Here is a 27,244-nt window from a genome sequence, read left to right on the forward strand (position 1 = left end):
AAATGTGTGGAGTCGGAGTCGGAGCCGGTGGTAAAATTTACCGACTCCACAGCCCTGTTCTCCAATGTGCTATGGATAATGTTATACCTCGCATACACAATCTTATCTACAGAAAACAGTGGCACATAGCAAATTAAATTAGCCTTTCGTACCATTCATTGGTGTTATGATGTAACAACAATGCCAATTGCTAATAATACTGGTATTTTTGACTAAGATAAGTCATTTGGGATCTAGGTGGTACGCGGTGTAGTAAAATAACAAATTAGCGGTGCGCGACCGGAAAGTTTTTTGAAAGACTGCGGGTCTAGGCTGATCTTCTGTAAATGATCATGATCACAGTAACAATACCATCACCATCACAGCAAAATGTCAAATTACAACCTATTCTTCCTAATTCCTAGCTCAGATAAGATACAAATCACTGAATTAATCACATAAATAAGCAGCCTGAACCGACTGGAAGGAAAATGATTACGATGCGGTTTAAAGTCGTCATAATGGACACCAGTGAGCGTGATGAGGATGAATCATGTTCAAAACGGATCATTTCTCGTGTTACAACTAGGCCAAGTCATAAGACTCAAGACAATCCGTATCAGGACTAACAATTGAAAAATAGACCCAGAAACCGTCTTTAATAAACATGTTAAGTGCAATAAAAATGAGTAGGCCTATATTATGAATGCGAGCCTACGATATTTGATAAAAGTAAGGTGAACCTGATTTGAACTCGATAACGAACAGTCAACATCGTGACTTGACCTTCTATGCTTCTCGACCTGGTGGCGAGTCGAAAATGACTCGTGTCGAACTAAAAAAGTAAGATTGACTTGCTACTCTCGAAGCTTGGGACTTGGTTACAACTCTGCTAATTACAAATACATTATCGCCATGGTCTGCACGCTGTAACATACTACGCTTCTCGATTTCTATAATACAGCAAAACATATACTCCCTCAACAACCACCATATCATATTTATCGTTCGTGCGTTCCGGTAACACTTTTATTAATTTAAAACAAGATTGCGATATCAGCAGCAAAAAATTTGAAGAGCTTCTTGAAGGTACACAACTTCCATATACAATTGAATAGAATATCCATATTGAAATAAACCAGAACATTTTCGGTTGACACCAGTCGTTGGTATTCGTCAGCAACAATAGAATTGGAAAAAACATGGTACATCGTATCACCAAACATCACTGCATATACGCGACATTCCTATATCAACGGAAGGCATGTCTATTCTTATGTGCCCGATCACAGACCGACTCCTGTGAACGAGGTACACCACATACTGCCGAAGCAGAGGCGTGGTACCGAGATTCAATTTTTCAAGCGAATCGCGGCTTCCTTCTCTGTATTATCCAATTTAGGTTTCAAGCCTTCGAACAGGTGGTAGTCGTACTTCAAGTAGGCTATCAGCAGGTCAGTCAAGAGGAGTACCTGTAGAAATACAGCTTTTGGTGAAATTTGCCAGATGATGTTTTTTTCTCGAATTTGACTGGAAACTACAAATTTGATTCAATTCCAACATATAGAAGAAAAATGATGTGGCATATCACTGAGCACTGCCAAAGGATTTTCGAAGGCTACCAAGTCATTTTAAGATGGTCAACAAAATACTCACGTGAGCGGTCGTGTAGGTTAAGGTGGTCGCAAAGTAAAAATTTGCGTTTGCAGTTCCGGTTTGAATCCACAAATGCCACATTACCGGACACAGGATTGAGCTGACAAGTAGCATCACACTCGTAACAAGCGGAGATCGGAGATCTAGAAAACATTACGATGACTATACCACTTGATTCGAGACGATCGTTTTTTTTTTTTTGTTTTGGGGTATTCATGGTGTTTTTCGACTGCTATGGTCATTTACACCAGGCCGATATTCTTCTTATTTTCCGTATCTGCCGACTTATAGCACGGCCCACCTCTAGGCTTTTGTAAGACACCGCTGACGCGGATGAGGTGGCGAGGAGGAGCCTAGGTAAACCTCCAACACTTAGGTATCGGAATTCGGAAGTCGACCTCGGTCGGACTCGAACCCACACCCATTGGTGTTGCAGCCGCGGATTATACCACTGCGCTATCTCGCCACTCCGAGAGACGATTGTTAGCGGTTATGAATAGATCTGACTGACATCGGATTTCTGTTTCGATTTCATTAAATAGCACCTTCACAGATAACAATTGTCTATTCAACCAATATTAAAGAGATAAGGCATCTAGCCTAAGGCGCATTGCCACAAGTTCAGGGCATTCATTTGAATAGTTTTAAAGCCATTGTTATGATTGAACATGAAAGTAACTAGAAAGGCTTCATCTGCACACCTGCAAGCTAGATACCAGTTTTTGCCTAAAACCTACCAAGTATAAGTAGTAAAACCAATTTGGATACTTCAAAAAAGTAATGAAAAAAACTTCGTTACACACTGCCTATGCAAATAACCACGTCAGCAGGAGAACAAATAAGCATCACCCGTGAAACGCGACGATAAACTAAATCAGCGGTTCTAAGCCAGAGTTCACATGAACCCTAGGAGAACGATTAAAACCGATAATTACATTACAGAGAATTCTAGGTAATGTCCATTCTCGGTTATACACATTCTAATATCCGTTCTCTGCAATTTACATAGTCGGTAATGTCCATTCTCAGTAACAAACATTCTCAGTAATGTCCATTTTCAGTAATAAACATTTTCAGTAATGTCCTTCTCAGTAATATACATAAATAAACATTTTCAGTAATGCCCATTCTCAGTAATAAACATTTTCAGTAATGTCCATTCTCAGTAATTTACATTCTCGGTAATGTCCATTTTCAGCAATGTCCATTCTAGGTAAAAATACGTTCTCGGTAATGTACCTTTCTCAGTAATGCCCAATGCCCATCCTCGGTAATACCATTATCGGTAGTTGTTTTCTCGGTGGTGTTACAATCTTGGCGATTATAATTATCCCATATATTACCTCGAAACGTTATCCAGGAAGTGAAACCCGATAGAACATGTGGCGTGATATACTATGCGTGTCGTGTGAAATATCGATGGGAAGAAAAACATGCGAGATACATCGTGAACGACCTTGTATTTATGGGATATATATACGTGTGCGATACAACGTATGAGATAGAGAATTCAACATTACATTTGGGAAAGATTCGTGTACCTTTGGTGGTACGATGTCATTTTGCGCACCGGTATCCTATATGTAATTTATTAGATCTTTCTAATGTGGTAGGCAAAAATTTCGGGTACGACGAAGGCTTGCAGATTAGTGTAAAGGTTCGCCAGATCAAGAACCACTGAGCTAAGCCCCCGTCAACGTTACCATCACACCACTACACAAATAAGTCTAACAAGGAAACATATTCCCAAGGAAACTACTATGATATATAACTATGATAGGATTACTATACTACTCACGTTCGAATGTATGTGACCAAATCGGCAGGATACAAAGGCACAACCCTGCGTCAGCGACGGACGGGTAAGACTTGAAGGTGGCGATGATGTAGCAAAGATGGAACATGAGAAATATAGGACGACTCCTGGAAAGGGTAATTTAAATCTGATTCCGTGGTGTAACAATATATGTAAAGTAGAATTACATTTGAAGTAATATATTCACAGGGTAATCATATTGAAACCCAAGGCTTTTCGAGCTGACACTCTTCAGTGGCAATCGTCAGCTAAGTGTCAGTCTGAAAAGCTTCGGGATTTCATATATTTACGTTATGTATACATACATTACTAAAATGTATATTAAAGTTGTCTACCCCAAAATTAGCAATATATCATTTTGGATTTGAAAAAGATAGTATTGACGGCGGGAAATTCGATATTACAGAACTTGTCATTGAAGTAGAAAATTTTGGGGTGGGTATTATGTATAATTTCTTACTGTAAAGCATAGTTCATATTTGCGTAAATCGTGAGCGCGTACAGGTACAGTGTTTTTTTTAGTTTCTTCTCTCTCGTTTACTTACGCGGAGAGAGCGTTTCTTACGCGCGTATTATCGACTCGTAGAGTTCATCAGTGAAAATACACACTCGTAAGGCTGGCAGGTCAGAAATATTGAATACCGATCCTGCGCGGGTGAATGGCTGTGAAATCCGACAGAGTTCAATTGTGAATTGTAAATTTATGTAGTCTTCTGCCGGCTGGACAATTCGGCTGTTTACCCCGACCGATTAATCGTCTCGTCTACGCACTATACTCATGCTTGTCATCGACTGTTAGTTCTCCACTGCAAAAGACTTCGCCCAGTGCAACTTGCAAACTCGGGAGAGATCGATTGATTTTGTTTTCGCGCGAAAATAGCTTGCGGCTCGGCAGTGACATCATGCGGAACCGCGCTCGAATGTCGTATTCACTCGTTTTTCACGATTTACGCAAATGTGCACCACGATTAGTTAGTGTATTTCTTCAAATTGAAAACTTTCTGCACCAATAACTTGACTTCTACGGAGTGGAATCAAGCCAAATTTGTTATGCATCGTTTTTTTCACACAAAGGTAACAAAATTTCATGGGGAAGCCAGTAAAATTTTGAAAATTTTTGAAAGTGTTTTTATAATAAATCCAAAATTTTCTGTTGTATCTAAGCTTCTACAGGTTGGAATTGAACTAAATTCGATATAGGCTAGTGATTAAAATTAGGAGAAAAAGTTATTTTTGAGCAGCCCTAATGTGCCTAATTTGATTAAAAAAAGTAAACTCACTTCAATTTGATCGTTAGCGGCATGCTGAAGATCACGACGTTGAGTTGGAAAACGGCGAGAAAAAACGCGTGAAAGTGATTAAAAACTTCGGTGAAGAAATACCAAAATATTCCCACATTCGGTGTCAAATCAGGTACTGTGAGTCTAGAAAACAAATGAATTATTTACAAACATAAGTCATAGAAAATGAGTTCAACAAATATTTAGAAGAGGGGTTTCTCAAAGTGTGCGTCACGAAAACATCAGTTGCCTATATAATGGCATTACAGGTGCGTAGCCAGATGGGGGTCGGAACACCCGAACCCCTTTAGAAGCGCGAAACCCCCTCCTTAAACGCGAACCCCGACCTTTTCAAATGACCATTCTGACGCTAATACTCGGTTGCAATTCAATATGTCGTATTATAGTGTTGCGCGCGGCCAATTAAAGAAAGGCGTGTTGCCAATTAGCGATATTCGTCCGTGCGCATTGCCCTGCACAATGTAACGCGACACGATCTCCCGTTGAGATAATTGCGAAATTAGGTCATTCATTGCCGCGTGCTCGGCAATCGTTCCTAGTCTGATTTATCGCGTCTCCAACAAGCCTAGTTCAGCTGGTTTGAATAATCGCATCTGCAATAGGCCTAGTACGAAAGATGTCGCTAGCCTAACTACCGCGTATCGGGCCTACCATGCTTTGGCTCCTATTTCCCGATGGCTTGGATAAAATGCCGTTAGGTATATGCTGATTAGCGATTGTGATTAAAGAGTGACATCTCGAAACTGAATGACATCGAATGGCCGCAAACATGTGCGACGCGTGCGCACATGTGGATTTGATCGCTAATTCTTGAACGTAACAATCAGAAGCTGTGTGTCAAGGCTTGAGTTATAAAAGAGTTCACCACCTGAAATCGGCGTCATTATGGCACATATTCCATAAAAACTCGTACATTTTGACTTGCGAAAATCGTCGCCGAGGGTACGTAAGTCGCATTGATAAGCGCGCGTCTTTAATTGTTCGAAACGTTGATTAGCGCGCGTATTTAATTGATCACGACAGATCAGGCAATCGCTAATTAGCAGCACTTCCGGACTCGTCGACAAGCTTATCATACGTGTATAATCGTCAACACGAGAATGTTGTATAATCGTTATTTACGCATGTACTTGACCCTAATGAATTGATGCTATATTACTAAATCAGAAAAAAATCGAAACCCCCTCTTTTATTTCATCCCCCCCCCCCCTATTTTTCGGATGGCTACGCACCTGAATGGTAAGGCCGTTATAATTACCACAGCGTAAAGTCCATATCTTGAAACATGATACAGGAAATGAAATATATATATTGGTAACGCCATGATATTTATCACATAGATTAAAGTCCATATATTATCTTGAAACGTTACACAGGAAATGAAAACCCGATAGCTCAGGGGATGTGATATAATATGTGTGGCGTGGAATATCGATAGGAAGGAACACGCATATATATGTGTGTGTGATACAGCGTATAGGATTATTCCACCTTTCACTATGGAACGATCCTTATATCGTTGATACCATTGGCTCATGGAGACAGAACACAAAAAGTCAGAGTACACGAGTTTAACATCACAAAGACATTCGCTCTGCGCTAGACCAATTCATAGATACAATCAGCGACCAATCAATTGTATATCAACTACGCAGCGGATTAGGCCCGTTTTAGTATTATGAATTGACATTCATAAATCGAAACCGATTATGTTTTAATTGAAATATATATTGGTATTAAAATGAACTCGCATATTTTCGGCTGACACTCGTCAGGGGTAATCGTCAGCAACTAGTAGAGAATTGGAAAGAACATTGTATACATTGTACATATTGATACACAGTGTTCTTTACAATTTTCTACTAGTGAGTTCATTTCAATATGAATATGCTATTCGATAGTGCCTAAATAGTAATCGACTCACATGAATTTCATGGTAGCCATCATCGAATCGACAGACTCCATTCCTGATATTCCGAATAATATTGCACTCCACAGCATAAAGAGAACTGAAATCTTCACCGTACATCGCAGGACAGAGGCGTTGCTTTGCTACAAAGACCAAATTACAGACAATGTAAGATACAATCATAGATAGCTTGAAGCTATCGGTTACAAAACGGATTTGAAAAAACTGGTTCATGACAAAATTTGACCAAATCAAGCCAATGATTCAATACCAGAGTTGATCAGAGCAGCAAGAGGTGGTGATCAAGTAAATCAAAATCATGAATTTCTACTCAATTAGTTGTACAAGTTGCAATCTCCATGTCAAAAGTGGAAGCAGAAAATGAAAGGCCCTACGACTACTCAAGTAAGCAGTTTCAGGTTGTAGTGACCCAAGTCGCGATTTTTTGGTGACTCGACTTGACGCGAGTCATTTTGTAAAATATGGAAAATGACTCGACTCAAGGCAATTTATGTATCGACTCGACTTGTACTCGAGTCATCGCGCGTGACTCGACCAAGTCACATGACTCGAGATTCGGACGGCCAAGACAGGCTTTTCGTTGTGACTTCGCCGAATAGTAAGCAACCACATCATTGGAATTTCGTCTGTCAGTACTGGCGTTTTTAAAATAGGGTCAGAAAATGTGTAAATGTATTATGAATGCGAGGCGTTCAATATCACCCAAATAGTAGTAAAAAAGTGAGCTGAACATTATTGAACCCGAAAACAATGAACACAGTGACTTGGACTCGAACCGTTGAACCCTGACTTGGCGGTGAATTGGAAATGACTCGACTTGACTTGAGTCAAAACTATAAAATTAGAATTGACCTATGACTTGGGTTATTCGAAGGAGGCTACTTTCAAAATTGCAAAATGTCGCTTATCTAATGGGACCCCAAATGCAATCTTCCAATATATATTCAGTCTTGATGATACACTGATACAGGGGCTATGTCACACGGTTCTTATGACAATGTAGTCAACTACGACACTTAAGTGTTGCAGACTTATCCCAAAAGTACTTTCCACCCTTAAAAATTCATCGCTTCTTCGATGTACCCCCCGAAATCAAACATATCAAAATTTATAAACGAAAAAATGAAGTCTTTTTCGTGATGGGTACGGGATATTAGCGTTGGAAGTGGGTTAGGGTATCCCGATATTAGCGTTGTGGGTGAGAGATACTAGGTTAGGGGATGGCAGATATTAGGGCTGTGCAAATGATGTATATTAGGGTTGGGCGTGAGGAATATTAGGGTTAGTGGTGATAAAATCCTCGAAACAACCTCCGCGACCCCCAACCCTAATCTATTTCATCACCCAACCCTAACATCCGTCATCCTCCAACCCTAATATCCCTCCCCCACAAACCTAATACCTCTCACTCACAACACTAACATCTCCCACCCACAACCCTTACCATAAATCTAGCCCACTTCCAACCCTAATATCCAGCACCGACAACTCCAATCCCACCCCTATCCCAACACGTAATAGAATTTATTTTTCCGTTTATTAATTTTGATGTTTGATCTCGGGGGTATATTGAAACAGTGCCAAAAATTCAAAGTGAAAAAAGTAAGTAGTTTCACCTAAGAACTGATGAAGAAGTCTAAAAAAACTACTGGTCAGTGGGCAAAAACTATCTGAATACCATCTTCTCAAGATCTACAAGAGAGTATATCAGCAGATAAAACCATTACCGGGCAGTAGACACCGGACGGCACTTACTTTATGAAAATACATGATGAGCGGGGCCACTAGCTGAACCGGATAGAAAGTCTGGTATGTCGTCAGCGCCAGGAATAAAGTGGCTTGGATTGCATTTTCTGTGGTAGATAAATAAAGTGTCACGGAACTTTTAAATAGTGAAATGCAAGTTGCCTTGAGCATGTCAAATCGAGCTGATACCTGCAGTGTTAGTTGGCAGTTAACCCTTACGCCTGACGAGGTGGGCGTATCATATATGATATGGCATGTCTCCGACACCGATTTCTCCATGTTGACACGCCCTAGCCATCGGGTACTACGTTTTTTGAAAAGCTGAGACTTTTCCGATATATTTGGTACCTTACTCAAAAATTTTAGTTTGTAAAAATAAACAAAAAATTAAAAATAAAATAAAAATTGGTTATCACCTAAAACTTCCGGATATTTTCCGAGTGGGAAATATTGTCGGAAAATCTGCCAGAACATCAGAAGTCGACACGTACGGTTTTCTGTGTAAATTTTCACCGTTTCAAACATCAAAACGTTTTCTGGAGAGTTTTCTGAGGGTAATTTGTAAATTTTGGTCACGCTTCAATGATTTTCAAGATCTAGGTCAATTTCAAGTGCAAATTTAGTCGGCATATGAGTCATAAACAGGTTTACTATGCCTGCAAATGGTTGGATATGACAAAAGAAAGCATATCGCGTTGTTTTATGCCATAAACCGGACTGCAGGGGCCGATTGAGTCTTGATCATGAACTTGACCTTGATGACCACTCACTGACCACGCCCATTTGTAAATTTTATATGTATTTTCCATTTTTCGATATCTGACGAACCGTGCGGTTTACAAACATGGTTGACGGCTTGTTTGAAACCAGGCAACAGTGGCTACGCACTGAAGCATCACATTACTCTCTCTGACGCCATCCTGAGGGTCAGCCTTGAAAATTGAGAGAGAGAGAGATTTTTTGGGGGGAAAAGCTTGTTTATTCAAACTTATTAAAAAACATCAGACATGACATGGGGTGTCAATCAAGGGTGGAATCGGTAGAGGGCTATACTCCACCCACTTTGAAACTGGAACGGCCCAGATTCAAGACCTGGTGGGGTCACGGTGAGAGTTTGAAAAGTAAAGGTCAATTCTGCAAAATATGCCCCCACCTCGTAAGGGTGAACGGCTGGTTTTTTGAATAGTTCTAGTACTAGTTCTAATCGAGAGTTTTGAAAAGTGAGCAGTTTTAGTTTTGAAAAAACAGTAGTTTGCACAAGCCTGGTTGAGACGATTCATTCGAGTCTTAGGAACATCTATGAGAAAATCATTAAATTACTTCTATGTTTTATTCCAGCACAATACTGCGGCCAAGTTGCAAAAACTGGAATGTTAAACTACCTCACCTTTCACAGTATGATAAAACAACAGGCATAAAAAGAGGTTGTTAAACACGACCGTTGTCTGGGCAACACAGGCAGCGATCAGGAAAGGATTGAGCATATATCTGGAAGAAATGAGACGCTGAGTATTTTCACTTACTGTTCAACAAGAGCCGAATACTCACAATAAGCAAACCAAATCAGGAATCCACTCCAAACGATTTCTATTCGGCAAGATTTTGTAGGAATCGTCTGCAAACTTGGAGCGACTCTCTTGTTGATCTGCTACCTTCAAAATTTTTGAAGTGTTATATGCGTTTACATCTACCAGTTACAGTAGATATAGAAGCAATTTTTAGGCAACCTCACAATTTAATCAGTGAATCCCCGTAATCAGGAGAAAAAGTTGTATTTGAACAATCCTACAGTGTCAGAGTTTCTGGATGCGTTCTACGTCAGAAATGTTCATGCGACGAAGAAAATTCATGTACCAGATCTCCAATGTACAGGCGTGAAAATTGACTGAGCTTGATAGCGGCGACAACATCTGCAAGCTGAAAGAGGCAACACATTAACACACTTGCGAAAATTGCTTCAAGCTGGAGTAAATTTACTTACCACAAAGAATATCGGGATAAGAAGAGGCGACAAGTCATTTAAACGCAAAAAGAAGTGCAACATCAACGGACTCTGAAAGATATACTTCAAGGTTACACATACGGTAATTGTGAATCACAAAGTCCATGATATTTACATCATGAAATGAGTCCCCATCGTAGATTGGTATATCATTTTTATACAAGGCCATGCCTTCCTTCACTGTAAAAATATCAAGTCAGTTAGTTGAAATGGAGAAAGGTGATATCCACCTACATCTAATCCATGAAGATTGAGGGGTGGAAACTTCAGGCCTGTCCATCAGCCATTGCCTGATTGTTGATGACGCAAATAGGCACGCACGCACCGCTACACCCAACACGATACTGGTTTCACTTGAAATCCTGCGAAATGCAGAGGTTAACTCAGGATTGTAATGACTCGACTTGAGTCGCAATTTTATGGAGACTTGACTTGAGTCATTTTTTAAAATGCGTAAAATGACTCGGCTTAAGCCAATTTGTGTATTGACTCGAACCAAGTCATATGACTCGAGACTAGTACTGCAAAGACAGACATTTCCTTGTAACTTCGAAGAATAGTAAAGTCACCACATTATTGCTATTTCGTCCATCAGTCCTGATACTTGGAAAATGGAGTCAGTAACTGGTAGGATTGAGGAAAATTACGATATCATAAATGCGAGCCATTCTATATCATTAGAACATAATTGAATAAGTGGGTTGAACCTGATTGAACTGAAAACTGAACAGTCAACAAAATGACTCTGACTCGAGTCAAAACACTATGACTAGGACTCGACCCTCTACTCAATGACTTGGACTCAGACTTGACTCGGTGGTGAATTGGAAATGACTCGACTTGAATCGAGTCAAAACTAGAAAAGTGACATTGACTTGTGACTTGGTTACAACCCTGAGTCAAAGTACTGAACATTGCTACTGCGTGTAATAGTAACGACAAAAATTTCTACGCAATTACAAGTACAAATAGCGATTAACAAGATATTTAAAACTACTTCAAGTGAAGTAGAAAATGAAACGCCTGAAAAGTGCTCAAGTAAGTGGTTTCTAAAAGTAGATTTCGTCGACGGCTTGCATATTTTTGGCAGGTACCGTAATTGGTGGAATGCTACTTTTAAAATCGCAAGATGCATCTTCTCAACCAAATTCCATAAAATGAATTGACTTGTACTCGAGTCATTGATCCCCTCAGGCGAACATGAATTGCACGGAAAATAAATATAGCAACTCACATTTTGGTCGTCTACCAGCCGTCCCTCAGAATATGTGCTTTCATTCAATACCAAACAATTTGAATATGTACTCTAAAAAACAATGATGTGCATAGGAAGATAATTACAGGTGCATAATTGAAAACAATTAAATACTGCTAATAGATTTTATTGCACAAACTGAAACATTGTCACAGTACAGTTGAAGAGTATATTCACATTGAAATATATCTTGATATTTTCTGCTGACACTTGTCAGGGGTAATCGTCAGCAACTAGTAGAATATTGGAAAGAACATGGTATATCAACAAACAATATTATCACCAAATATGATGTCACTGTCATTTTGAATAATCAGGGCAAAGTGATTGCTTACGCTCAATGTACTATTTTAGAGGTACATAAACTCCTATTGTTGGCACAAACTTGGTAGGCGTATTTTGATAAAAGTCGACTCCAAGGCACACAAATGACAGTATGAAGGAAGAGGAATTATGTGACTTCATTATCAAATGAGAAAAATGGTTAAAGCTTTGATAAATATGACGAAACATGCATCACCAGGGTGGGATCATTTTGCAACTCGGCAATGGAGCGGACACCTAAATATCTCATCGTCATCTCCAATTCCTCCCTCAAAATCTCAAGAACTTGCATGACCCCTTGCCGACCACCACAACACAGTCCCCATATCGCTGGTCTTCCGATGAAGACAGCTTTCGCACCTAAAGCGATGGCTTTCGCGACATCAGTTCCCGTACGAATGCCCCCATCAAGGTATACATCACATTTTTGACCAACAGATTTCACTATGAGTGGTAGAACGTCAATTGATGCAGGCGTACCATCCAACTGTCTACCACCATGGTTGGATACAATAATTCCGCTAACGTTATTTTTGATTGCTTCTTCTGCCATACCAACCGTCATAATGCCTTTCAATATGATTGGTAAGTTCGTGATAGACCTCAACCAATCAACATCATGCCAAGTCAGACTTGAATCGTACACAGATTTTGTAAATTCAGACAGCCCAGATTCTTTTGTCCCCTTTATTTGATAGCTTTTGCGGCCATCAAAATTCCGTAACGATATATGACTTGGCAGTGTAAATTTATTTCTGATATCAGGTAATCGTTTTCCTAACGCCGCGACATCAACCGTCAAAACAAGAGCTGAAAAACCATTCTTTTCCGCACGCTCCACCAGACTTCTAGTCAGTTCCCTATCTTTGAAAACGTACAACTGAAATCACAGATCACCACCGACAGATGCAATCTCTTCAATACTTGATGTGCTAAGGGAGCTTGCAGCGTACAATGTACCGAGTTCTAAAGCCGCTGATGCGGCATCAATTTCCCCATTTGGTGAAGCCAACTTGCTTAACGAAGTGGGTGCTATGCATATTGGAAAGCTGAGATCATTCCCAAGAATTTTGACATCAAGGCTTACAGATGAGACGCCTCTCAAAATTTTGGGTCTCAAGCACCATCTTTTGAATGCTTGTGTGTTTTCTTGCAATGTCTGTTCTTCGCTTGCTCCACTGTTGAAGTATCCTACAGCAGTTACAGGAAGGATTTGTGTGGCATGCAGTTCAAAGTCTTTAACGCATGTAAAGCCGTTCATTTCGAACTATTGGTGGATAAGAGTAGGTCTATGTAAGGTGCTCTAAAAAACTGAAAGACATCAGAGACTGTTTACCAATAGATAAACTAAAGTGATTTCACACGGGCCACACGTGGGCCCTGATTCACAGTTAATAAAGAGCAGTGGTGCTTAAACTTTTTGTTAACATGGTCCCAAAAATGTGTGGGGATGTATGCGTGGGCCCCCTCCCTTACCACGAACTTTGGGAGGCTGATGACTAAACAACGGTATATTATTGTTTGTATCGCCCGACTATTATGACATTGATCATGGGAAATATGACAATTAAGGACAGATCTTAGAAATGAGGACACATTAGTTTTGTAATTTCAGTTTCAACACTGGCCTTTCACGGAACCTTTAGAACTCGACCGCGGACCCCCACTGGGTTCATGTACCCAGGTTTAGAAACCCCGTCATAGAGGTTTCCCTGATTTCAATATCAAAAACGTGCAGACCACAATGGGACAATGATTAATCACACAAATAAATATCACCGAGGTCAGCACATAGAGATTGATTTACAAACAAGCACAAAATCAGTAGCCTAATATTGGGTGTTCCATGAATTGGCATCATGATATTTTACTCAAAAGAGTCTTGAAACGGATTGAGACACATAAAGGATGTCAGAGACAAGACAAGATACAAGCCGAAAGAAAATATCATTTGAAAATGATTGTTTCAACCCAGCTGTTTAAAAGCGCCAATTTCCCGAGTATATTTGCACGAGAATTAACGAAAGCTAAGGACTGGTACCTATAAGAGCAGAAAATTTTAGATTTATTATTAACAATTTTTTTATGATACTGGCTGCCCCATGTAATTGTTAGGCTATCTAAAAACCAACGATGCATAATAAATTTGGCTCAATTTCAACCCGTTACGAAGTTATAGCAGGAAATTTCGGATTTGAAACACTAGTATTTACAGTGGGCGTTTCTATAATTAATAATGATTTTTTCTAACAAACCAAATAATTTTATCAAGCAGCAAGTAAAATTTGGAGAAAAAGTTATTTTAGAACAGCCCTACTGCCCAAGAACTCACTCTATCAGGTACGTAAACTGTTCAAACTCATCATAATATAAATTGAATAGCTTTGTCCTGTCATTGAGTGCGAACCTTGAAACCGTTTGTGACAAAAAATTCACTTGAAAACGCTTCTTATTCATACCGTCCCGTTTGCGCATTTGGGATATTGTTAGGAAGCCTTATTTTGTGTTCTCGTTTTTATTCCAATCTTCTTTAGCTGCAGCAATCAACACATTCTGAAGAGTGTGCGGGTTTTGTTCTTTCAACGGCAAAGGAGGCAGAGGATTGCCTTTCAACTCCAACACTGACATTCGGACGTCTCGTTTTATGCTTTCATTGTGCCAGTAATGCTGTAGGATAGCGATTCGCGTGTACTTCCCTTTAGCGGTCGAATATCTCGGTACGAGAACGTCGAAAAGTTTGTTTTTGAGAGATTCGTCGTCTTTTGTCCAAAAACTGACCATGTCGGCGCAGTATTTATTTTCGGGACCGTATTTCGCAATGTCAATTAATCGGTTCATGTATTTTTGAGTCTCGCTCGCTTTCAAAAAGGATGTTTCCACGCGTTCATGTTTGATAAGAGCTCCGACCAGGATTCGTAACATATCCAGCCGTTGTTTCGGACTATGGCCGAGCTTCTTGAAGGGAATTCCGTGCGCCATTCCACGTGGCATCTTGTCTGTTTATTGTGTAATCAAGCCTAGCTGAAGAAATTAAAATAAATCTAATCAGACACCATAAAATGACAAAATGATTCTACTGTAAGAGGGATAACATAATTTTTCTATGTAACAAATGCTCTAGTCTCTAGTACTGATGATAATACTTGCTTCAATACATGGATTTGGATGCAAACTTTTAAGAATCTATAAAATAAAGGTGAATAAGGCACTGCAAGTTACAATTCTAGTTAAATTCGTAAAATCTTGAAGAGAAACTCGACTCAAAGTGCATACAAAGTCCCATAAAGAATAGTTTCAATCATGTTGTCAAGCTATACGAGCATGGACCATTGGTGGGCAATAGGGCTGTTCAAAAATAACTTTTTTCCTCAAATTTTGTTGGCTTTTTGGCAAATTGGCTATTTGATAAAATTGTGAGTTTGGATAAAAATACGCTGCACGTCATATTTGATTCAATTTTAACTTGTAGAAGTGAAGCTATCATGAGTCGGTGTATATGCCGAAGAAACATCAAGGGCAGAAATATACTACATTCAAAATTTTTTGAATTATTTAAAAAATATTAAAACTTTTTTTTCAAATTTTACAGGCTTCTTCATGAAATTAAGTTGTCTAAAAAACGATGCATAACAAATTTGGCACAATTCCAACTGGTAAAAGTTATCCGAGTACAAAATTTTGGATTTGAAAAATAGTATTAAGGTGGCTACTGGGCAGTTCTATCATTTATAATTGAAGAAATTCCCAAAATCCAGAATTTTGCGCTATAATCACTTCGCTTCTACGGGTTGGAAATAAACGAAATTTATCATGCATCATTTTTTAGATAACTTGACAATTTTATGGAGCAGCCAGTAAAAATTGAATTACAAAATTTAAGTTTTCATAATATATTCAAAAGTTTCAAATTTGATGTGCAACGTTTTTTTTAGCCAACTAACAATTTTATCAAATAGCCTACAATTAGAAAAGTAAGATATTTATGAACAACCCTAGTGGGCAAAATTTTTAGCTCGAGGTCCACATTTATAATGTGTATCTGTTTGGGGGCATACTTTTGTATAATAATATGAGCCAAAACATTGTCCGCCTCTGTACCAGACGTTAAATTCAATTACAATTCAATCAACAGACACGTACCAACACCTGCATATTCTAATTATAACATAATTTGTACTTGATTTACAAGCAACCAATTGTTTTGACACAGAACTTGACCCACAAACCATAATTACATATTGCACAATTACACAAATTGTTTGATTCATAATTTCGATAGAATGTTAGTCTCGTGAACGACTAAGTTTGGCGTTGATTGCAGTTCTCGAACGGAAGTCACGCCAAGCAGTTTCATAGTGAGAATAAACTCGTCCCTCAATATTTCCAAGACTTTTTTAACTCCAAATTCGCCGCCACAAGCCAAACCCCACAACACTGGTCTGCCTATGAAAACCGCTTTGGCACCGAGAGCAATTGCTTTTGCGATATCTCCACCATTTCTGATTCCACCGTCCAAGTATACCTCACATCTACCCCGGACCGCTTTAACGATTTCTGGCAAGGCGTTGATTGTGGGTAAGACACCATCTAACTGACGTGCTCCATGATTTGACACAAGAATGCCATCGACTTGATGATTCACTGCTTCTGCAGCCATTTCCGCAGTGAGAATCCCCTTTACAATGATCGGCAACGTAGTCATCGATTTCAACCATTCGATATCATCCCAGTTCAATGATGGGTCAATCAAGGACGCGACATATTCCGCTAGACCTGAATCTCCAGAGCTCCGCACTCCATCTGAAAACCCTAGTTTGTTTTGTTGTTCGAAATTTTTCAGAACAAGATTTTCGGGCAGAGAAAATTTGTTCCTTACATCTTGATATCTCCGCCCCAGTACAGGTGTGTCAACAGTTACGACGATCGCTTTAAAATTACAGTTTTCAGCTCTTTTCACTAATTCTTTAGTCAGCACTCGATCTTTATAAACGTACAGCTGAAACCATCGAAGCACTGATGGCACATTTTCCGCGATATCTTCAATGCTAGATGTTGCCCATGAGCTCAAAGTGAAACCAGAGTTTAAACTACACGCAGCATTGGCCGAATCAATCTCGCCTTTTCGTGAAGCCATTTTATTCATAGCTGTCGGGGCAATACATACAGGGAAGGAAATTTTCCGTCCAAGAATTTCTGTAGATGGGTCAACACTTGACACATCTCTCAGTACCATTGGTCGAAATCGCCATGACTTGAATGCTGTGCAGTTTTCAAGCAAAGTTTGCTGACTGGTAGCGCCTGAGTTGTAATACCCACAAGAGTTTCGATCCAGCTTAGTTGTTGCAAGAGCTTCAAAGTCATCAACACATATGCAGTTCGAAAGTCCATCACGGTTCTCTTTTGTGCTTGCAGTGGATAAAGATGATCCAGTATCATTCTCTGACAGCATTATGGTAACGGACTTACCAAGAAATAGGCCTGTTTCAACATAAACACAATTCTTCAGAATACACGTGTCAATGCAGTAATTCCAAGCCAGGCGTCCGAGATACTGCTGGACAGACAGTCTTGAAAATTGCCGGAATTATAAACCAATATTTCTAAGTCCGTGAATTTTTCAACATACCGTAAGTCAATCAATATAGTTATAGGCCTACTAGTTAGTCCTATTCACTGAGCTATATAAACACTGGAGTGCGCTACTCGCGATATTCGCGTGATCAATTGGCCGCCATCTTTGGGTTAAGTTGATAGTTGCACTGTAAGCTGGTGGTCAAGGCAGAAGTGGTTGGGTGATGTGACTGTTTTGATTACTCTTTGGCCTGGAGGTATCGATTTCGATGGTTCGGACAATATAAGGTTATATATGTGTCACAGTATGTATTCATTTGAAAATATCTTCCTGATATAGATTGCTTACCTCGTTGTATCCAGGTAAATAAACGTATGCTTCTGCTCAAAAATTCCTGGCTTTGAGTGCTGTTTTCACAATTACTGGGTTAAGGCAATTGTCATGGCATTGATAATTCGATTTGGATATGATACCGTTAATCCTAAGGGAGCTTGGTGATGTTGTCTTCTTTATCCCTTCGGTTTCAGGTAGGCCTACTGTGTATGGCAATTTGATTTGGATATGACGCCATTCGTCCTGAGGGAGCTTGCTGATGTTGTCTTTTTACTCATTATAGCTTCAGTTTCATGTACTGCGTTCTCGAATTGTTGATACAACCGCACACTGTCATTAACTATTCTTACAAATCTTGAAAACCAACAAACAGGCACATTTAGTGTAGACAAATAACCAAGCTATCAAATGATTGCAATGGATAATGCCAGTTTTGTTGTTATGTTCCAGGTACTGTATCTATAGGTAGTAAAAGCACCTACGCCTATGACCACCAGCTTCAAGTTATTAACGGAGACTGCCTCAGAATTACCCTGGCCTCGATTCGAAATCTTCTCACAACAATGGTGCTGATGTCAATGCTAATGCTGCCAGCTACGTGTTGACTATAAATACCACTGACGGAGAAAAATTCAGCATCATGTGACATGGAAAGGCACAGCTACAATCAAAGTTATACCATCTAATTTTTATTCTTACTTATTCATTGTGTCAAAGTAGTCGGAATAAATCCTAGAAAGTGAAAGTGAGAATATGTGAGTTATGTGTAGCAATATGGGTTAGTGATTTCTGCAGAGGTGATCAAATGAGAGCAATAATATATTTATATCATTGAATGAGAGATACAAGATGAATGCACGAGTCCTTATTTCTATCTGGGTACAATTGCCTAGCGGTCACTGAAATTGACGCTGTCGGTTACAGCAATCTGCGCTCTAAGAGTTAATTAACGTTACTGATTAGGTAACTCAACGACAACCTGGCTTTAGATATACCATTTCTGGGATCACACGCGCTGTACTGTGTCTACCAAAATGCTGAACTTCGTTTTCAGAAACACCAGCTTCAGTTATGAGAAACGAAGGTTTTGAATGATTTTTCTATTAAAATACCAACATGACAAAATAAAAACAGAAATAAATTAATTAATTAATCGTTATTGACTTTACGTCGCCCTGGACGTAATTGAGGGTGATCTGAAAGTAAAATGAGGGATAAGTTAGAGCTTAATATCTGCGGACAAGGCATATTAAACGTACCGATTCAGACTGCAGCTCAAGTGTAATTGATTTTTTCTTCTTCCGAAGATAGGGCACGGTCACCGTGACCCCCGTCCTAAAGCGGCGGCGACGTCGGCGTGTGCGTCGGGGACGGGGGTTAGGGGGATCAACAGGAAGTTTTCCATACCAGCGCCTTATCACACTCAGATGGGGAAGAGGGAGTTGAAAATTTTGACGCACAAAATTGTATGCCTTAGCAGAATAATACTGCAGCGTCATTGCAAATGATTGCAGTTCTTTAGAGTATTTGACTCCTCTTCCACCAGCTTGCAGCATCATGCGCTGCAACAGCTCACTGGGTATACGACTGAATTTTTGTGACATTACTTCTCCACACAAATCGCTGATCAAATTATTTTTTTTCAGAGATGCAATGACCTCATCCAGAGTTTTTACTTTTTTTCTCAGGCGGCATGTCCTCATTCTGGCAGCATGCAATCTCTTTTTAATTTGTACCACTCTACGGCGTTGCTGTTGAATGAGCTTTTGAGGAGAGGTACGTGCACAGTAATTGTGGTCGTGGAGAACTGCTTCACCAGTCTGTACTTTACAATAACGTTTCTTATCTTGAAGTGTTGCTGGTCTCGCTTGCCGTTTGTTGGAAGCCTGAAATCAACGAATTTCAAATTAACGAATTTCATATCAACAGTGGCTAGGGTAAGGGTATGCTAATATAAACTTGACTTTAGAAGTAAATTTATAAATTCCTACTGTACCTTTGTCCTCATATATTTCGGAAAGTTCAGAAATCTTGTTGGCACCGCATTCTCCCTCAAACGTATCAACTGGCCCACACGGTAAATGGCACTTTCCGGAAAATGATCGGAGCAGATAACTGACGATCTTGATGGAACCCAGTTTTTTCTTTTTATGCTTTCTACCCATCTTCCTTTCAGCGATTCATTAGTAGGAAAGCTGCATTATACGGAGCATTGTATGAAGCAAAGCACACTAAATAGACAATTCTTTGTTATGGGCTATGATAAAAGCAGAAGGTACATAAAATATCTTGTCTGATAAAATTATACATCTGTCACTTTCCACTCCATAGGCTTATTGTATTCAAGATTGAGGTAGCTTTCTAAAGCTAAAGCAGTTCAACGGTAAACCTTTAAAAATATTTTTGAATAAATAAATTGACAGTTTCGCACAAAGCTATAAGGACTATAGATGAACTTGACTATGGAATTTGCAAATTCCACAGTATTTGTTTAGAATCTGAACAAGATATCCTGTTTTACCTATATGCTGATAAAAACCCATAGGCCATTAATTGAATCTTTCCTTGTATTCCTACTCTTGCCTACATAGCATAACCAAGAATTTAATACCACACTGATTATTGGCCGAACTGCTTGTACTCGATCATGGAGAAAATACAAAGAGTGAGATGGACATTATTACAGATTATTACAGATATTGATGATGAACATTACATAGCTGATATGGTGACACGGATTTCTACTGGTAGTCTGGTCTGGTCATTTCATTCATATAACTGCAACGAAATGTTCTGCTATCACTTTACCATGACCTGTTTATTACAACTGTGACTGATCTGGCCATGTCTGGCTGCTATGCTTATTCTGTTATTCACTTACCGGTGAAAAGTTCTGGGGTATCGCCGCTTTACTGTCGACTCTTCATCACTACTGCCGTCACTATTACTTCTTGCATACGACTCACTGGATATCTTCTTCCGCCTTTTCCTGCACCCATAGGCACAGCAAAGACTACCACTACCACCTGATGAACGTACTATCTTCGACATGTCGAATTACACGGAATATCAATATACTGGCACGAGATATTGGGCTGAAACAAATCCTGAATGTTAGAATAATTAGTCATTCAAAGCTCTATACGCATACAGTACTACAGACCCAACACGAATCAAATATATTGAAACATTGACCGCTTTTCCATAAGCCCCTGTACTAAATCAATTTACCGTGTACCCACAATGCATCTGCGCACGGGGATCACGCAAATTTGCTCAGCCGGAGATAGCAGTAGTTCGGGGCTTGGTCCTATTGCTTTGGGTATGTTCAACAAATTCTTGGGTCTGAATGCTTTTGCTTGATAAATTCTTATAGGGGATTTTGACTAGAAAATAGTTGTAAACAAATGTTGAGGTTGGGGATCACTGTTCAAACTATTGACCAGAGTGAAATTGGTGGTAACGTCACGCAGAACTTTCTGTTTAGTTACTTGATTATTCTATGCAGAAAGACTCTCATCATGCAAGATTTATTTCAAAAAATGAACCGATATTCCATAGGGAACTATCGATATATTGAATATTGCCCATTGGGAGCAAAAATGCACATTATAGTTTGACAGTATCAATGTCTGCAAGAAACTTATGTAAAGCTGGTAGCGCAAGATCATTGCTACGAACTTGGCAATGTAGAGCATTGACAATTCTTCTGCATGCAAACTCAACATATCAAACATTATAATTGAGCAATAATATGCATATGCTATGCTAATCCATATGCTATAAAGCCTTCCCAATATTGTACACTATGTACAGGGATACTTCAAAACACAGATACTAATGGCTATACACATCACATAACGAGCTGTGAAACGGGTAACCCTAAAAGGAGGGAACGCGGAAACTGCGGAAAACGCGGAACTCGCGGAAACGGCCCCTAAAACGCGGAAACTGCGGAAAAAGCGGGAAACCTCGATTCCTAAAGCGCTGAAACAAGAGGATATAGCTCAGTGAGGAAAACGCGGAGCGCGGAACAGTCGGTCATTGACCTTTATAGATCACACAGTAGGCACTAAAACGAGGAAAAGGCGGAACGCGGGACAGTCGATCATTGACATTTGTAGATCTCATATATATATAATATATATATAGGTCTAGCTCTGTCTGCGTTCAGACTTAGAGCACCATCACCGAGGTGATGGAAGTATCCATCAAAAAAGAGAGCATCAAAGATTTAGGTTATAAATTAAATTTCCCTTGACAGTGCTGCTTTTGAAAATGTCCTGATGTCGGTGTCGTTCCGATTGAGGACATTGCTCATCAGCGTTGCGGAGGGTCTTCCTTTTTTTCGTTCTCCTTTCATCTTCAAACGTTATTGACTTCACGACACTGTCATTAGGTTTTCGAATTATGTGTGCAAGAAATTTAGCTTGTTGGTGATCAATGAATACTGAAAGGTCTTCAGTGCGACAGATTCTATGAAGATTCTGATTGCTAATTTTGAATGCGTGATCGGTTCCCCTTCGAGTGTAGCCTCCGTGGACCATTTTTCGCAAAAATTGTCTGTAGCAGACATCCAGGACGCTTTGATTTTCCGAAAGAGACCATACACTGCAGCCATATGTGAGTCGACTTCGCACAAAGGCATTCAAAAATTTTATTCTTGTACCAATCCAAATTCTGAAGTTTCGAAGCAGGTATTTATAGGTTTGGAAAGCAGCATGAGCCGAGCTGACCCTATTATTGATTTCGGATATCCCCACATTCGTTTCGTTATAGTGAATCATGCAACCAAGGTATTTGAAAGTTTTCACGTTTTCAATATCATGATTGTGTAGAGAGCAGATTGAAGTCGGGTAAGTCAGTTCCTCATTGTGGTTAAATATCATAGTTTTTGTTTTCGACTCATTAATTTGTAATCCAAACTCAGTAAGAACTTCTGATAGCAGTTTTAGACCTTCCTGAAGAGAAGTTTGGTCTTTAAAAAAGAATTCAAGATCGTCCGCATAGCCTGAGCCCATGTTGATAGCGGTTCCTTGGTAGTTCTTGTCCCTTTTATCTTCTCGTGCATAGTCCGGTGTGCGAAAATGATACTGGCTGAAAGCGATATCGGCTAGTTTCGATCTGTGTAGGAAGACTCTCACGGCATAGTCCATATAAAGATTGAAGAGGATAGGGGATTCGGGTCCGCCCTGTCGAACTCCAGATTTTGTGGGAAAAGTTAGGTTAGGGTGGCTTTTCAGTTCGGTTGTTGTACATCGATATAGAGAGGCAAGTAAGTTGATGATTTTTGTTCCCTTTTCCTCATCGATTCGATTTCGTAGCGACTGAATTAGCCAGGTTCTGTTAACGTGGTCGAACGCAGAGGAGAGATCGACAAACAAGGCATATGTTTGTTTATCAGTTTTTTCAGCAATGATTTGAGACTGCTTCGTGACATATATGCAGTCGGTGGTTCCCTTCCCTTTTCTAAAACCACATTGGAATTCGAGAATTTGCTGGTTGTACCATTCTTCTATTCTTGATATGATTATTTGTATTAACAGTTTGCAGAATACGCTTCCAACTTGAATAGCGCGATATGTCGATGGATCGGTTCTGCTTCCTTTGTTCTTCCATATGGCAGTTAGCTTGCTGTGGCCGAATGATTGGGGTAATTTTTCAATCTCCCATATTTTTTGGAACAATTCTGTAATTTTGTCCATGATCAATTTGGATGACGCCATTGCTCTCAAAATCTCCGGTGGTACGTCTGAACTGGATTTCTTACGCTTCAGATTTTCAATAGCTCGTTTAACTTCCTCGAGTGTTGGTGGGTCTTCATCGATGGTGGAGCTATTTTCTTGCATCAACTTTACAGCATCTGGAATGTTTTCCAGATCATTTGGCATCCCAACCGATTTCTCATTTCCTTGTGCGTCAAAATAGTTTTTGAAGAATTCAGCCAGTTTACTCGCCTGGCAGGAAATTGTGGTATTACCTTTACCCAATGATATATATACAATGATTGGAAACTCCAGTGAGCTCTGCGTTTGAGCGCGTCGCGAGTCATGCTTCACCAGGGGTATGAAATCGATGTAAACAAACGGTTCGCCAGCAATCTTTCTTCAGGAACTGGCGTTAACGTAGTGAAAAGTTTTTTATCGAGACCTCTGTTGCAGGTGAAATGTGTACAATGTGTATACTGTTCGGGTTTTGGCCAATACCAGTAGCATGGCTTAATATTCAGACGAAACTGATGTACCAGTGTGGTCTCGCAGTATCAACTAACGGTGGATACTTCATAGTACGAGGTAGAGTTGGGATCAGATCCAGGGATATATAGAACTCCGGGATGGCTGACTCCGTCGATTGCGTCATCACGGTCATACACAAGTAGGGCCATTTTCGCGCACTCACTTCAGAGAGGATTGTTGACAGCGCTTTGTCTGTGCGTAACTTGAAGACTTGGAATTACCTTTCTGGTTTGTGATTGCTGGTAGATGCGTATGATATCAATATTTTTAATTGTTTATAAAGCTAGAGGACACATGTGATGTTCAGGTAGTTAATAATTTTAGCAGTATTGTCGGTATGTAGCTTTAGCTGCAGGTTATGAACGGCGCTACCGTTATGTCGGTACCGTACGATATATCGCTGGTATTCGGAATATCTCTTCTTATCGAGTATGTTTTGCTACATTGATAACCGTTAGTGTATATCAGGATGTAGCAGAATGTTGAGAATTACATTTCAGGATGATTCTAATACTGATTACGTTATGCATTAATGACTGATCTGATGCTATAGAACTGCATATAAGCCTTGAAGTCCTAGGCTGTACAGTACAGTACAGTGGCTGCCGCCAGTTTAGAGTGACTTCGTCAGGATTTTATGTAATAGGTTAATCGATGATTAGAGTTTGTCCATGCTGCGCTCCTATTTGTAGTTAACATGATGCAAAACAAAGGAAAGGAAGGAGTATCGAACTAGCATAACGATTCTATACCTACCCATGGTTTGCCATAAGACAGTTATATAGTTGTATAGCTTGAAATGACCGAAAATTGCAGCCTCTCAGTACCGGTATGCAAGTTGCATTTCAGTCAGACAGTCAGGATGGTTTTTAGACTTTTACGTAATATACAAACCCTAGGAGCATGGTAGTGTTAGAATACAATACATGGTAGTTGGAAGTTTACATAATCGTATAACAGTCCAGGCACCATTTAAATTCAATCTGTTTTTACAGATACGGTGCCGATAGGCTACTAGTGACATATAAATATGTTTGTTCATGACTGGCAATCAAATGCCACTAGCCACTATACTGGAAAGAAACCTCCGTTGCAGTGAAATGTAAAGAATGACGGACACAAAATATAGCATTTGCTGGCCACTAAAACTTTTGAAGATACAAAACAGGACTATTCATCACATCAATCGACTTGATGTCGGCCACTCCCTTATGATGGATAAGTTAACTGTATCGTCAGGGTGTGGCAATTGGGAAAAGCTGTGGGAAAAACTCTGGAAACTACATCAAAGTTCAAAAGGTTTTGTCAAATCCTTGCAACACAGCCAGGACCTCTCCTCAGCATGCATGGGTAAGTTTGTCTGATTTTGGTGAGATATATATCAGATGAAGGATCGAAATCCATCTAAATATATTGTTGTATGTGTATTGAGCGAATCAACTGCTTATGGCTTGAGGTACTATGCTACAGTAAAGATCATCCTGTCATTTTATCAACTGTGCATTTTGTTGACATTATACTCAATAGCTGGAATATTATGGCAGTTAAATCAGCGGTTGGCACTTCTCGACCTATTTGATCTTGCACACCTTGCAACTTAAATTGCATATAGGACTAATGTAGGCAAATAAAAACCAAATATTGGAAACAACATTTAATGTATTTTGATATTATATGTGGTGCTAATGAAGTTTCTGCAAGGTTTCTGCCACCAACTTCAGTTTGACTGTTTGATTGCTTTTGATAGAAATACCAGCAGCTTATCAGTTATCTAGTCCCTCTATTCCTCTGCTAAAGATTGCTAAATCGTACTGTCCAAATTGAAATATTTTTTTGTAATAGCCTCATAGCTTACCCATATAACTGTTGCTAAAAGAGGTGTAGGATATTTCGTTTCCTGAACTTGCAGCGTTGTGACGTACGTCAAGACCAAAGTAGACTATGAGCTCTATATTACAACACCATGCTGAAAAATCCGATTCAATCTGAAATTTGATGTTTCATTCTCTAATGGACATGTGTCCAGCTTCATGCATTTATAATTGGAAAAATCTAACATATTTGTCAGTTGAGAACCACTGGGTTGAATCCCCACATCAAGCTATTCTTAATGATTGGGCTTATGGTTGATTTGTATCTCTAAATTTATTAATTTTTGTTGCAGATTCCTGAAACGAAATGCGATGTTCCATCCTGTACAGCACATCATCAGTGGATATCCTGCTATACTATACTCGCGTTACCATCTGAAAATTTGTGTCTTGTGACTCAGCAGCGACACTTTTAATATCTATTCAGTCCATTGAATCAGCTATCATCATATCCGAAAATCTTCAAGAGAGATAGAGATGATATTCTTTTTCGCCTGCACCATCGAGATGCTATACGACCGTAAGGTCACCTAGTCTGCACCCGTTTCTTTTTCTTCTCCATGCTATCCGGGAATGCTGAGTGCCTTGCAGGATAGCCGCGGATATCAGTTTTCGAGTCTTTTGTATGACTCGACTGGGAATCGACCTACGACCTATCGATCGAGAAGCCGGACGCATCACCATTACACATAATTTCCAATACTTGTGAATTAGTATCGAACCCTTCAGAAGCTTGATTCGGGATGTACTGCACACCCAATGACGATAAAGCTCAGGAATGTCTATTGATGCAAAAGTGGAGAAATATTTGGCGTGTTGTAGTATTCGAAATAGCCCGTACAATTCAATAAGTCTCGGTCATCATATATTTACTCCTCCCTGATTGACTTATATTACTTCTCCCAAATACTTTTCAAAAATATCATCCGCACTGAAAAAGTTTGGAAAACAATGTATTCAACGTTTAGAAAATGCTGATTTTCTTCGTTATCCACATTTCTATGTATTACCTCTGGATAAACTGTATTCATGATTTATTTACTGATTGAAATTAATGATATTCAACGTTGTAAGAGTTTGCTTATTTGTCTATATAGCATAAAGAATGAGGTATGGGAAGACCCATACTTTCTAGAATGTCTTGCTTACTCACCAGGAAGGCGGCAAAAGGTGAAGGAACCTGATTGTATAAGCACCTACATCGCTAACTTGCGAAAAAAGTG

The 27,244-nt window shown here is 39.5% G+C and overlaps 4 protein-coding genes, 1 long non-coding RNA gene and 1 pseudogene across 5 annotated transcripts; 1 reads left to right on the top strand and 5 right to left on the bottom strand.

The window, feature by feature from the left end:
• Nucleotides 1-979: 979 nt before the first annotated feature.
• On the bottom strand, nt 980-11,821 carry LOC145456960 (GPI-anchor transamidase component PIGU-like). Its single transcript, XM_080335109.1, has 13 exons — nt 11,665-11,821; nt 10,665-10,792; nt 10,546-10,610; nt 10,410-10,481; nt 10,283-10,345; nt 9,977-10,080; nt 9,816-9,916; nt 8,438-8,535; nt 6,677-6,804; nt 4,732-4,875; nt 3,434-3,558; nt 1,636-1,778; nt 980-1,451 (listed from the first exon to the last, which is right to left on the bottom strand). Coding segments are annotated over exons 1-13 (1,293 nt in total). The 5' UTR covers nt 11,667-11,821; the 3' UTR covers nt 980-1,331.
• On the bottom strand, nt 11,735-13,271 carry LOC145456963 (2-Hydroxyacid oxidase 1 pseudogene; annotated as a pseudogene).
• A 49-nt stretch (nt 13,272-13,320) lies between these two features.
• LOC145456962 (large ribosomal subunit protein bL17m-like) lies at nt 13,321-15,010 on the bottom strand. Its single transcript, XM_080335111.1, has one exon. It carries the CDS (start codon nt 14,998-15,000, stop codon nt 14,506-14,508), a length of 495 nt encoding a protein of 164 aa, XP_080191237.1. The 5' UTR covers nt 15,001-15,010; the 3' UTR covers nt 13,321-14,505.
• Nucleotides 15,011-15,030: 20 nt separating this feature from the next.
• On the bottom strand, nt 15,031-17,629 carry LOC145456961 (2-Hydroxyacid oxidase 1-like). The gene has a single exon (XM_080335110.1). It carries the CDS (start codon nt 17,456-17,458, stop codon nt 16,274-16,276), a length of 1,185 nt encoding a protein of 394 aa, XP_080191236.1. The 5' UTR covers nt 17,459-17,629; the 3' UTR covers nt 15,031-16,273.
• Nucleotides 17,630-18,891: 1,262 nt separating this feature from the next.
• Nucleotides 18,892-21,767, bottom strand: LOC145456651 (THAP domain-containing protein 2-like). The gene is made up of 4 exons (XM_080334743.1): nt 20,796-21,767; nt 19,911-20,109; nt 19,174-19,800; nt 18,892-19,110 (listed from the first exon to the last, which is right to left on the bottom strand). Exons 1-4 carry the CDS (start codon nt 20,963-20,965, stop codon nt 19,060-19,062), a joined length of 1,047 nt encoding a protein of 348 aa, XP_080190869.1. The 5' UTR covers nt 20,966-21,767; the 3' UTR covers nt 18,892-19,059.
• Nucleotides 21,768-24,802: 3,035 nt separating this feature from the next.
• On the top strand, nt 24,803-27,094 carry LOC145457992 (uncharacterized). The gene is made up of 2 exons (XR_013921044.1): nt 24,803-25,500; nt 26,315-27,094. It is a non-coding gene; the product is annotated as an uncharacterized LOC145457992 (long non-coding RNA).
• Nucleotides 27,095-27,244: the final 150 nt, after the last annotated feature.

This window comes from Botryllus schlosseri, chromosome 15 (genome assembly GCF_051294905.1).
Source record: "Botryllus schlosseri isolate E-star chromosome 15, Bs_hap1, whole genome shotgun sequence".
In the NCBI taxonomy this organism is placed as follows: Eukaryota; Metazoa; Chordata; class Ascidiacea; order Stolidobranchia; family Styelidae; genus Botryllus; species Botryllus schlosseri.